General features: G+C 41.8%; 2 protein-coding genes across 9 annotated transcripts in view; both read right to left on the bottom strand.

The window, feature by feature from the left end:
• tmem51b (transmembrane protein 51b) overlaps positions 1–4,814 on the bottom strand; it is a 12,899-nt gene extending 8,085 nt beyond the window's left edge. Inside the window, exon 1 of the mRNA XM_076025429.1 lies at positions 4,523–4,814. The gene's annotated coding sequence lies outside the window, so the exon portion shown is untranslated. The remainder of the gene's footprint in view (positions 1–4,522) is intronic.
• A 751-nt stretch (positions 4,815–5,565) lies between these two features.
• kaznb (kazrin, periplakin interacting protein b) overlaps positions 5,566–12,214 on the bottom strand; it is a 116,204-nt gene continuing 109,555 nt past the window's right edge. For 6 of the 8 annotated variants that reach the window (XM_076025419.1, XM_076025421.1, XM_076025422.1 and 3 more), the window contains 7 exons: positions 9,875–10,065; positions 9,663–9,781; positions 8,936–9,167; positions 8,638–8,739; positions 8,267–8,433; positions 8,020–8,113; positions 5,566–7,293 (listed from right to left, as the gene is read on the bottom strand). In XM_076025419.1, the coding sequence (XP_075881534.1) occupies positions 7,132–7,293; positions 8,020–8,113; positions 8,267–8,433; positions 8,638–8,739; positions 8,936–9,167; positions 9,663–9,781; positions 9,875–10,065 (1,067 nt within the window). In that variant the 3' untranslated portion in view covers positions 5,566–7,131. Of the gene's footprint in view, positions 7,294–8,019; positions 8,114–8,266; positions 8,434–8,637; positions 8,740–8,935; positions 9,168–9,662; positions 9,782–9,874; positions 10,066–12,214 lie in introns of those variants that run through there. The other 2 variants (XM_076025420.1, XR_012926562.1) reach the window with 2 other exon arrangements.

The following is a 12,214-nucleotide window of genomic DNA, read 5'->3' as shown; positions in this document are numbered from 1 at the left end:
AAAAATCCTGCAGGTGTATTGAAAAATCTGACAACACTGCTGGTTGTATTTCCACAGTCTAGCTCCACAATCTTACTCTAACCAGTTCTACAAAGTTCCCCCCGGCGATTCAGGCCCGGCCCACGTCGCGAGCAGAACCACATGTACCAAGCTAACAAGGTGCATTTTTTTCTCGATTCGACCGCTGAATTGTTTTTGGACCGCACCGTCTTTGGCACCGTCTCTCGTCTGACATCGACTCCAAGGTCGATGACGGGCGAGAGCGGGAGAGGCTGCGACCGAGAAAACATCCCGCTTGTTCTGAAGGAAACAGGTTGCGAGAAAACAAGCGCAGGGAAGGAGGCCCCACGCGTGTCTCAGCACGACAAAAAATGAAACCGGCAGACGGAAGGTGTCTTCAAGAGGTGTGAGTCACAGTCAGAGGAATGGAAGGCGCATACAGAGGCATCCCTGACATTCATGCAAAAATATTTGACACACACACTCAAAAAGATCACTGTGCATTTTTTTTTTTTTTTTTTTACAGTGAAAGTCGCTTGGAAAAGAATCTGGGAAAAGCGGTTGTGGGTGGTCATCGGTTACTCACGGTCATACGTAGCTCAAATAAACCAGGAGGAGACCACAGTGTTTCTATTAAAATGGCATTATATCACATTTTACACCAACAACAGTTGATCACAGATGAGCACATCAATTTGAAAAAAAAAAAAAAAAAAATTCTACCGCCATCACAAACAAGTTTAATTACTTGGGAGTGTTTGACGGCAACCACAGCGCAGATGTCGACACCCCTCCATCAAGCACAGCAGTATTTCCTGCTGGAAAGATCAGTTCAACTGTTTTTTTCCCGGCTCGGCTGTATAACTGGATGGTTTATTTATTCATCTTCTATACCCGCTTATTCCTATTCAGGGTCACGGGGGTCTGCTGGAGCCTATCCCAGCTGTCATTGGGTGAAGGCAGGGTGACACCCTGGACAAGTCGCCAGTTCATCGCAGGGCCACATAGAAACAGACACCCATTCACACTCACATGCACACCTACGGACAATTTAGAGTGTTCAATTGACCTCACATGCATATTTTTGGAGTGTGGGAGGAAGCCGGAGAACCCGGAGAGAACCCACACAGACACAGGGAGAACATGCAAATTACACACAGAAAGGCCCCAGGCCCGGAATCAAACCCACGACCTTCTTGGTGTGAGGCGGCAGCGCTAACCACTGCGCCACCGCATCGCCCGGTTTATTTATTGAAAATTTTAAAATTCTAAATGCCAAACTGTTAGTGGGAGCTCAGGCCAACTGTGCGAGCAATGACCTTGTCCCAAAGGAATTTGTTTAAGTGGCATTGTAGCAGCAGCAGCAGCAGCAGCAGCAGCAGCAGCCTGCATCTGATCAACACCTGGTCAGTCACCAATAATGACTTGGCTGTTTGACCCCGCAGCCTGCAGAGAGCCGCAGTGCACCGGGTTAATTTTTTAATACCGCAGTTATTCGGACCACTAACTTTAAGGGCACGGTTCACGGGAGAGAAGCGAGCCACTGAAGGGGTAAGGCCACAACGAGGGGGCCAAATTCGCGTGACGATATGCTGACGAGCGTCACCGGGGCGCCACCGCTGACGTCGCACAACACCGAGGAAACACGGAAGCGCGCGGGGGCTCGGAGGAAGAGGAAGTTGCACACGACGCCCAAGAATATGACGGGACGGCAGCGTCCGTTTGGGAAGGGCATTCGAGCGAAATCTCACTTCCTTATTGACACAAACCAAACACGAGCTGGCTGTCACGGCTCGTTCCTTTCACCCACTAGGCTGCTAACAGGAAGCTCAGCGTCCTGGCACTTCACCATTACAGAATGCACAATGGACTAAAGTCATTCGGTCAACAGAGAAAATAAAGTCGTCGACGGCGGCTGATAATTGCTGCTGACCATCTCAGACTCGGCGACCCAGCCGCTGTCCCAAAGTGAAAGCTACACACTGGGACGACTCATTTACCTGCCAAATGACCGACTGACTTGTGAAACTGGACTGACGCGGTGGATCCAGCAGGCTTACTCTGCGCGCTGCAGAGAGGAGAAGGAACACGTTTGCCATCGGTGGAGCGGCTTCGTGTTTCCGGCCTACGGATTTGTGCGGACAGACGTACAAGGTCAACGTTTGCCTGCGCCATGGTTGCACAGTAGCAGTGGGAAAGCAAAGCATCGGTGAAAATAAGTAGAAGTAAGTGAAAAAAATAAAGATGAGAATTATGAGGAAAAAAACACACACACAGATAAAACGCAGGAAACAATTTGTCGCAGGTGCAAAGTAAAAGATGAATGAAAACCTGGTAGTGATGGCCGGGTTAAAGGCCAAGGAGAACAGATGTGGAGGCTTTTTTTTCTTCTTTTTTTTTACCAAAGAATTTCAAAGAGAAAAGGGTAAAAAGGAGGCCAGGCCTGCTTTGTGTGGAGCGGTGGCTCATTCCACAATTTAGGTTCGACTGCTGTGAAGGCCAGACCATAAGCTTTGTTTTTGGGACGGCCCAGAGCAGCAGTTCGGGCTGCGCCGATCTCAGACACCGCAAAGACGCGTAAAGCCGAAGTAGGGGGTGGCAGGAGACGGATTTAAAAAAAAAAAATCAATTCTGTGACGCAAACCAGCGAAAGGAAGCTAAAAAAAAAAAAAAAAAGGCAAGGTGGGCCCGAATCAATGCAAGTGGTGATGAACGCATAGCTGAGGTTCTCAAGGTCACCACCAACACCGCCTCCCAAAGCGCTGCTCAAAAATAGGCATCAGCGCCTCTCGTGATGTCACAAAGCAAACGGCAGAACTGTGTTTCAGACGGCGTAAATGGGTGTGAACGCCTTCGTAACACCAGACAGAATTATTCACTCCGGTCCGCCCACTCCAAAAAATCTGCGTTATTAAAAAAACAAAAAAAAACAAAACAAATTTATTCAGCTGGTGGATCTTGAACCGACCCGTCTGGCTCACGCCCTCTGCTTTCAAGCTCTGCCCTCTGCAGCGCGCGCTGTCTGAGAAGCAGAGCGAGCGGAAGCAGAATGGGCTCCGCTCGCTGACAAGCCGCAGACACGCGCATTACTAATGGAGTGAATAATCAGTGGAAAGCGATACAGCGATCCAACGAATCCCCAAACTCGTTCAGTGGAAAATCGCTGGAACTTCGTGAATTAGAAGACGATAATTATTCTGCAAATTATGTCTGGAGCAAGTTTAACTTAAAAGGAGCAGAGATCCTTAGAAAACCAGGATTCAGGACTGAATTGATGGAAGGTTGCGTTTCTGTAAAATGAATCAGTTTATGGAGCAACCGGAACAAAGAAACCAAAATATTCAAATCAGGGATCATATTTAAAAGAACCAGTGAAGGCAGTTTGTTAAGGAAATACAATGACAAATGCTACGTTTGATTGCCTTACCCATTGTAACAGGTTTTGCTTTTGTATCAATATTAACAAAATTCTAACTTGGGAACTAAAAAGGAATGTGGCCGTCTTGTCCAGCAGCCATTTCATTTGGAATTTTGTAAATTTATTTAATGAGATAAAGGGGCCGATTAAATATTCTTCTTCCTTCTACTTCCTTTCATTCTAGTTTCTGGGAATGTTTTTTTTTTTTTTTTTCCATTTGAATAACATGGAACCATCAAAACTGTCAGAGAAAAACATGACGGACACATGCGTCCGCAGCAGTGAGCTTTACACAATTGTTTAGAAAGAAAATCCCCCACTAGAGTCATCAACATGGCCATAAAACAGCTATTTATGGTTTATGCTAGTGGGTCATTTAGATCTTGTGCAATAGCTACCACAGCAGGCCCGTGGGTAAACCTTCTGACTGGTGGGCCCACAGTGGGTTCTAAAATTTGACAGAGGGGTGCAGCAGATGGATGGAGTGTTTTGGTGAGCCACCTCACAGGAGAATAAAAATATATCATGGGCTATGTAGAAAGCATGTGCTGTAATGTCAATTGAAAATGTGTTACAACAAAACGTCTGTCTTTGACGGCCCACGGTATTTAGCTCTTTATTGAAGTGACTCTTAAAACAGTGAAAAAAGCTTTCTGGGCCGCATATGGCCCACGTGCCGTAGTTTGCCCAAGCCTGGACTAGAACTACTGTGTTGTACTAGTCTACTCTTCCCTCCCCTGCCTGCCCCTCCCCCCAAGTCAATTTAGACTGGCTGAGGGTGAGTGCCCTGCCCAGTATTGGCACAATTCAAACGTTAACCAAATTATAATCGTTTTAATCCCAGGTTTACTGTAAATTTCTGTAAAATAAACTGGAGTATTAAGAGCAGTGCAATGACATCACTGGCGAGGGAAGCTAGCTGAAGGCGTCCGTCCTCCCAGGACGAAGGAGCCGTCCCGCTACTACGCCAGACTCGCGACTCGAGGAAGCGGCTTCAAAATAAATCCCCGGTCAATTAAACACCTAGCGGAGGTACCAAACAATAATTATTAATATTGGAGCTCTGGGTAGTAGATGTCTCTTATAGGGAATAGGGGGCCTTACCTTTTCTGTACTCAGCGCTCAAGGACTTCTCTCTTCATCGGTGAGTTACCTGAGCCACGCAGGTGTTTTCAGGAAGACCCCGGGAAAAGGTTGCATCGACGCGACGGCGGCACACCCAGACCACTCGAAAGGTGTCTCAAATAAAAAAAAAAAACTACTAATGTTTTTTCTCCTTTTTACTACCAGAAAGGTAGTAAAACTACCAGTTACAACTTTGTTAAGGTGACTTGTAGTAGTGTTGGAGTCTCGCCTAGTCCGAGTGCGTCCGGCCGTCAACAGTCTTCTTCAGGGCCCTAACGCCGCTCTAGTTCACTTCCGCCGGGGGACATTCTACCCCGGAAATAGAATAAATAAAGTCAAATAAATACATTTAGAAAATTGTAGTTGCGCAGCGAGATTCCTCTGTCATTTTATTTCCTTTTTTTTTTGTGTATTTTCTTTTTCAAGCCACCCGTTTTTCCAGTTTGAATTAAAGCAAGTAATGAACTGAAATTAATTGCAGATAATAGTAGTTTACAGGATGCAGAAAAGCAGTGGTATACTTTAAAACAAGACCCCTCTTCTCAAACTTTCCATCGAAATCAGGCTAATCAGCCAAATACATATTGTTTTTCTGAGCATATATCTATAAGAATGATCTATATATTCATACAATATATATTTTTTTAAACTTCATCCTATGACTTAGTATCCATGCAGCTCAGGGTCACGGGGGTCTCTTGGAGCCATTCCCAGCTGTCATAGGGTGAATATTATATTATTACTCTTTTCAATTTCCAAATCATATAAATGATTTAAACACAAACTCATTCATAGTCTGCACTTAAGTGTGCATTGTCAGTGCTTCAGTTCTTTACTCTATTACCATGTAATCTAGTTGTAGATTTAAAAAAAAACCAACAACAACTTTAAGGGGTTTTGATGTTTATGTTGTAGGTAATTTCCAAAAAACAAAAGTAAAAAGTACTTGGCTTGAAAATAGTTAATTTAAATAATACATTTTTTTTTAAATGGTCATAGAGCTATTCAAAAATGTCCACATGTATTGTTATTTCATCTTTAATTTTGTAACACAAACAATGCTTTGAAAACCATGTAAAGGGTGACAGTGTCCATAGTGTCATATTAACATACACACACTATTTAGGCCTGTTTGTTTATGCAGGTTTGAACTGGCTTCATCTTAGTCCATAACAACTCCAGTTCTGGTTCCATGGAACACACCCAGCACTGGTGGAAAAACCTGTTTTCTCCTCTTTGACAAACGCCAGGCTTCTTTCCCTGTAGACATTGAGACAACTAAAATATGCTTTTTCATGCATAGAAACAGTAAACTGTACATATCTCTATGTTATAAAACATGGCTAAACTGTACAAATGTACAATTACATTGTCACTACATTACATTGAACTCATTACAAAAGCAACAGCGTTGATTAAAGAAATGTGGAGGCCTGCTTCAAGATTTTGGATACGGACCCGACAATCAGCTTTTACATTCTACCAACATCTGATGTCTTTAAAAACAACAATTTGCTATGCTTACAGTAGAATTCAGACAGATTGGAAGTGTGAATCACTATTGACAAAATGGTTTCATTAATTTCTTAAAAGCACATAATCTGTGTGTAAAATGGAACATTAAAAATGACGAATAACTCATGTTCATGTTGAAGGAAAATCCTGAAATAAATGCAAATAAACATTTTGTTATTATTTTTTGTATTATCAGCAGCAGGAGATTTATTTTTTATTATAAATGATTGAATCAACATCAAAACACAAAGTACCACAAAACTGAAATTACAGGTCAACTATCAGAATAAAGTACTTTTGTGACTGTTGCATTTAATGCTGCTGTGTTTTACTATTTTTTTAGACTAACATAAATAAAGCAGGACATTATTGTCGTAGGTTAAAAGTTAAAAGTTAGCTTAACGTGTTTGTTTGTTTTGTTTGTAAGCATAATTTCAAAGGCAAGAAAATGCTGCACTAGTCTACAGCAAATTTTATTTAATTAAATATTGTTCTATTCCTTGAGTTTCCTGTTTATACGGCCTGTCCTGGGTCCTTGTGAGTGACAACAAGTGATAAGAAATTTACATCATAATGAAAAAATGAATTTCTATCCATCCATCGAGCAATGAAATCTTTGAGTGTCCTTTGAGTAGCCCATTGCCGGTCAAAGTGTCCTGGTTTTCAGTAATCAAAAATATGATCGTGAACAAATTTAAAGCTGACACAGGCATCCGATAGGAAACCACAATAGGAGATTATTAATAAAGTCATATAACTGTTTAATGAAGTTGTTAAGCCAATATTCTAAAAGCAATATTGTGTGTATTTAAAAGTTTGACTTTTTGTTTTCATCGGCTTCATCAGTCCTCTGTGTAAAATATTTCAGTTCCGAATGATCAAATTATGTGAATCACTTGTAAACCCCCCCCCCCCAAAAAAAAACAACAAACAAACAAACAAACAAACAAAAAACAAACAAAAAGCTTTCAGCAAAAGTGGAACGCAGATCAATTTCAGTAGTAAACTGTTAAAATGCCGTACGAACGTAAACAATGGTAACTACTCGAAAAATGTGGATGGTGAAGGCTGGTTCAAACGTTGGTGATTTCAACACTGGTGTAGGTATGCATGGGGCTGCCTTTGGCTCGAGGGATGGCCTGAACTCTGGCCTCTCTGGGCAGGGAGCTGCAGTTCCCGTGGCAGCCGTGACTTCGTTCCACAGAGTGACTGTTTGCCCGCAGCCTCAGCGGACTCTGGATAATGAGAAAGCACGAAACACGCAATGCATTTTCATTTTCAACATTTTGAGGTCAAAGACTCGCCGCCGAGTTCATGCGACGAGTGCTGTGAGATTTGGTGACACCTGGCGGTGACGTTGTAGAATACAACCTCCGTAATGACAATTTTATTTTAAGTTACGTTCAAGTCTGCAAACGTTCATTGGTGAAAAGAGATTGTTCTAATCCCAAAACGGCCACTGCTGGTCGTTACTTTACCCATCTTCCTTTTTGTTGCTTGTTTTAATTTCAGATCATTGAAGTTTAGTGTTTCATTTCATTGTGTTATTTTTTTGCCGCAATGCAAAGAGCAGCCTTGATACATTCTAATGAATGTGGATTAAAATCTACAGGCATCTCGGTAAAATTAAGTAAAACACATTGACATCAAAGCGACTGACATGAGAGAGACATTTTTCATGAACAACTTCAGTATTACGAATATGATGGTTATTCAATTAGAAACAAGACACTACATACATTCAGGTACATGTTTAATCTTGTCTCTGTACTCAGTGCTGCTTGTTTACTGTGTCTGTTTTGGCATCAAAAAAAAAAACTTGGAAGTTGGAAGTTGTAGTGATAGGAACTCCAGGGCCCAACAGTTGCAAAAACTTTGTGCAAATATGTTTAGGAACAATGCAAACATTTTAAGATAATGGGATGTATCTCAGACGATTAACATAACTGTAAAGACATTACCTTGGCCGATCTGCTCATCGTCAGCCTCTCCTCAGAAAAGCGGTTAACAGCCAGAGGTGACAAATTCAGAACCTCAATGGGCTCATCTGTACTGCTGCGAACACAAACATAAGGACCTATTAATTTGTCTTAATGTGGTAAAACCTAATTAAAAGATAAACATGCTGATTAAACAGCTCCAGCACTTCAGAGGATCTACTTAACGGGTAGTGTGTAACCGCAGAGAATTTTCTTTTTTTAATTTTACCTGTGAGGGACGGTGAGGGATTTCAGCTCTTCATACAGGTGTCGATGCAGCATATGTTTGTTGCCAGGGATACACAGAGCTTTGGCCATGGTGTCCGTGTCAAAGGATGGGTCGAGAGTCATCAGAGCTCCATGAATCCCTTTACCTTGAAGATTGCCTGCAAACTCCTAAAAAAAAACAAAAAAACAAAAAAAACACACACAAAGATTAAGAAGCACGGTAGTTTGGTGACAGCACCGTCAATGCAAAGGTATTGTGTTTTATTTTGAAGGGGAATTCAGGTGACTAATGCGTTTCGTTTGGTTGCACTTTGCATTACAAATCAATTAAGTTAAAAGGGGAAAAACATGTATGTGACATCCAGCATATACCTTGAGGTCTATGTCTCTGATCCATTTCATGACTCTGTGACAAGTCCAAACAATGGGGTCACGGTTTTGGTGCTCACAGTTTGCCCTCCGAACCTGAAGAGCCTGCAAAAACACAACGCAGAGATAACCACCTAAGAATGCTTGTAGAGCAGAGGAAAGGCTGGGGAAGGAGAGGCACTGCTGTGATAATGCAGCAGCCTGAACACAAATCACATGCACTTTTGCATTGTACAGCGAACTTGACACAGACAAACTTTTGTGGAAGGACTTCAGTCTTATAGAGCTCAACTGCGCTGACCTCTTTGTCAAAATTGACAATCTGCAGTAACTGGATGGCAAGGAGCAGACTGGTCTGGTGGTTCTGGTCACTGATGTTGAGGGATCGCTCCAGGTCTCGACGGTTCAGAGAATTTAGCAGCCGTCCATCCACTAAATGAGACTGGAAGGTCTGGGAATACTGTGGCAAGCCGACGTCATTCAGCCACGATGTTGCCACCCAGTGATGGTCCATCTCAGAAGCCTTGGACAGGCTGAAACATGATGGGGAGCGGCAGAGGAAATTGCATTCTATTATTTTTTTGTTTAGAAATACATTCAAAGAAGTGCATTGGTTTAAAGTATCTACGATTTCAAGAAAATAGGTTTTACTGCAGTGCTTTGAAATAAATATGATTGAATGTGTTGACCAACATGTCATGTTCGGGGGGAATTTTTTTAAGGCCTGCAGAATGCAATATATCCATACCATTATCTACCAGATTAGTCTAGATCTATATTATCTAGACTAATTGTATTTTGAATTTTATAAATGCCCCTAAAAAAAAACCTGTTCTGTAGTAGAATTTATGGAATAAAATTTCCAATCTTTCTATGTATGTCAAGAAACACTCTGCGACTTTCAAACAACACTGCTTGTGGTTGAAGATGTACTGTATTTATTTACCCTCTACACTGATCGCCAAAAGCTGAGAATGAGATAACTTAAATTAACGGCAATCCGTTCTGATTGTTTAGTTCTTGCTCACCCTTGTTCCCCTTCTGCTCTCCGGTAGTCTTCAATGGCCAGTCTTAGTTTCCTACGGTGAATGGGGTTACTGATCCCGAGTCCGAGCTCTAAATCCTCGTCTGTCAGGACCAGCAGCACCTAAAACAACAGAAGCCCAGTCGTGTTAAATCAAATCTAAATATTTCCACTTGGGAAAGTCAGTAAAAGAAAAAGCACCTCCAGGAAGCCTACCTTGCCACTTTTGATGTTCTCTGAGCAGGCTCGGATGTACATGGGCATTCCCATGACGACCTCCAGCCAGGCCTGAACTGCACCTGCCCTCCACTGTGACATGCAAGTGTTTCGAGTGAGTTCTGCCTGCTGGAGTCGGTCCAGCTGTTCCTCTCCATCAGACAGGCTCTGCTGTGTGAGGCTGTCAGAGTCTGCAATGGTCAGGTTATGGTGTGGCATACAGGAGGGGATGTAGAAGTCAAAAAAACATGACTTGTCACACTGACATCAAGATTCGTCTCCCCATCAGTATCTGAGCACATAAAAAACCCGATCTGGACAAACTGACTGGCATAAACTTTTCTCTACAGCCTCGTCTTCTTTCATCGAGTCAAGAATCACCTTTAAGAAAAAAATCCAAGATCAATACTTTAATAGTAACTAATTGTTTTAAAGCCATCGATTCCTAAATTGGCCACTAGATGGAACCAGACAGCTTCACCTGCTATGCTTTTGGACAAATAATAGTATTCATGAAGCGGATTGAGGTGAATATAAGATTAAAAAAAGTGCCAGACTTCACAAAACACACAACTAATTCCCTTCTTCTCAGAGTGCAGCAGCGTTTTCCTCACTACAGTGCTGTGTTTAGTAATGTTACAATAATAGACTTGTTATCTAATGTTTATGCGGGGACCGTTAGGATAATGCACTAGAGGACACAGGGATTATTCATAAAACGTCATGCTCTAGCTCAGACAACAGGAAAACACTCCATCATACTGAACTGACCAATCCAGGATGGCCTGCGTGTGTTTACCTGTTTTTCATCCTCACATGCTGACGAAACAATAAAAAAAAAAAGTTGCATGCAAAGTCCACCAACTCTTCTAAAGGACTTCAGAAGGACACAAAGTTATGTGTGACTTTTTTTTTTTTTTTTTTTTTTTTTTGTAATACCAATGAACCTGAGTGATATGAATAATCCCCGGAGAAGAGAAACAGACATCTGGTAACCACAGATGAGGAGTTACTCACTGGCAGGAGAGAGTTGCCATTAGAAATGGCAGCAGGAGAGGGAGAGACACATTAGACTGGGACACAAGAACAGGATTACTCATGGAACAGAAAACTGCCACGTAGGATGTCTTCAGTTATGGGTTTTATTTATTTTTTAAATAAGATTTCATTTCAATTATAATTCATTTAGGGAATCCAAATCCTCCTCTACATCTGACTGCGACAGGTGCAGCGGATAAATGTTTGAATTAACTCTTGTTTGTATTCTTCTTCTTTGTTTTGTTTTTTTAATAAAATACCTCAATAGATTTAATCTTTTATGTAACATCTCCTAAATTACAAAGCATTTTACACAGAAGTATTGGAGCCACATTTGCAAAGAATAAAATAAAATTAAAATATGCAAGAAGCCTAACAGGAAGTCAACAAAAACAGGCGGGCGGGCAGGGGGGAGGAAAAAAAAAACCCCTCAACAATAGGGGGCCGTGCATTCACAATGCGAGGGAAGATAGAAATCAGTGAAGGGGAAAAAGGAAACACAGGAGAAACAGGGTTGTGGAGATTAATCCATTTGGCTGGCAATGAATGGACTCATCTCATCCAAGCAACACAGAGGGATCATGCATGTGATTAATGTGCATTCTTTGTCACAAGTTGGCACACGTTAGCCTAGCTCCCGGCTTGAGTCAGACGTTAACATTGTTAGGTGGCTAGAAACGCTAAAAGGTGAGTTGGAGGATATGCAGGTTTTCTGACGTTAAAAAAAAAAATAAAAAAAAATATATATATATATATATATATATATAGTGTTTAACCTTTGGCACTTTGCACACTATCTCGCGAGCGCATGGTTTGTCTTTAATCCACGTTTGCAGAGAAAGAGTCATATTCTGTGTTTTTCTTCAGGGGCAGCGACTTTAAAATCCCTTCTTTGACCAGCTGTTAATTCCAGTAGCCGGAAATATTGCATCCTGCTGACATAAAACTAAGGAGGCAGCCTTGACAAACACACGCGCACTCAAGACCCTCCCTGCTGCCTGCCTGCCTGTGCTGCAAGGTGTTTTATCAGCAGGAGCAGCTCAGTAAAAATAAGCACGAGGGCAAAGTATAGATTTCCACTCTAGCAAGCAATCTGAAGCAACAACATCAGGTCAATTAAAATTCAAGAGGGGTAGTATTATTATTTTTTTTTTCAAGATTAAGAATGATTTTTGTTCTTTCTTCTATTAACAGAGCGTGGTGAGGGGAGGCCAGTCAGGGGAGTCAGTGTTGCAAAGTATGAAAATCAAGTAAAGTTAAAAAAAATGGCAAATGACATTTACAGTAAAAACACTATTTTCA

The sequence above is a fragment of the Nelusetta ayraudi genome, unplaced genomic scaffold (assembly GCF_046127955.1).
Source record: "Nelusetta ayraudi isolate G7.1 ecotype Tasmania unplaced genomic scaffold, CSIRO-AGI_Nayr_v1 ptg000017l, whole genome shotgun sequence".
Taxonomy (NCBI): Eukaryota; Metazoa; Chordata; class Actinopteri; order Tetraodontiformes; family Monacanthidae; genus Nelusetta; species Nelusetta ayraudi.
Note: the sequence above shows the minus strand (reverse complement) of the source record. Positions and strands in the feature narration are given on the sequence as shown.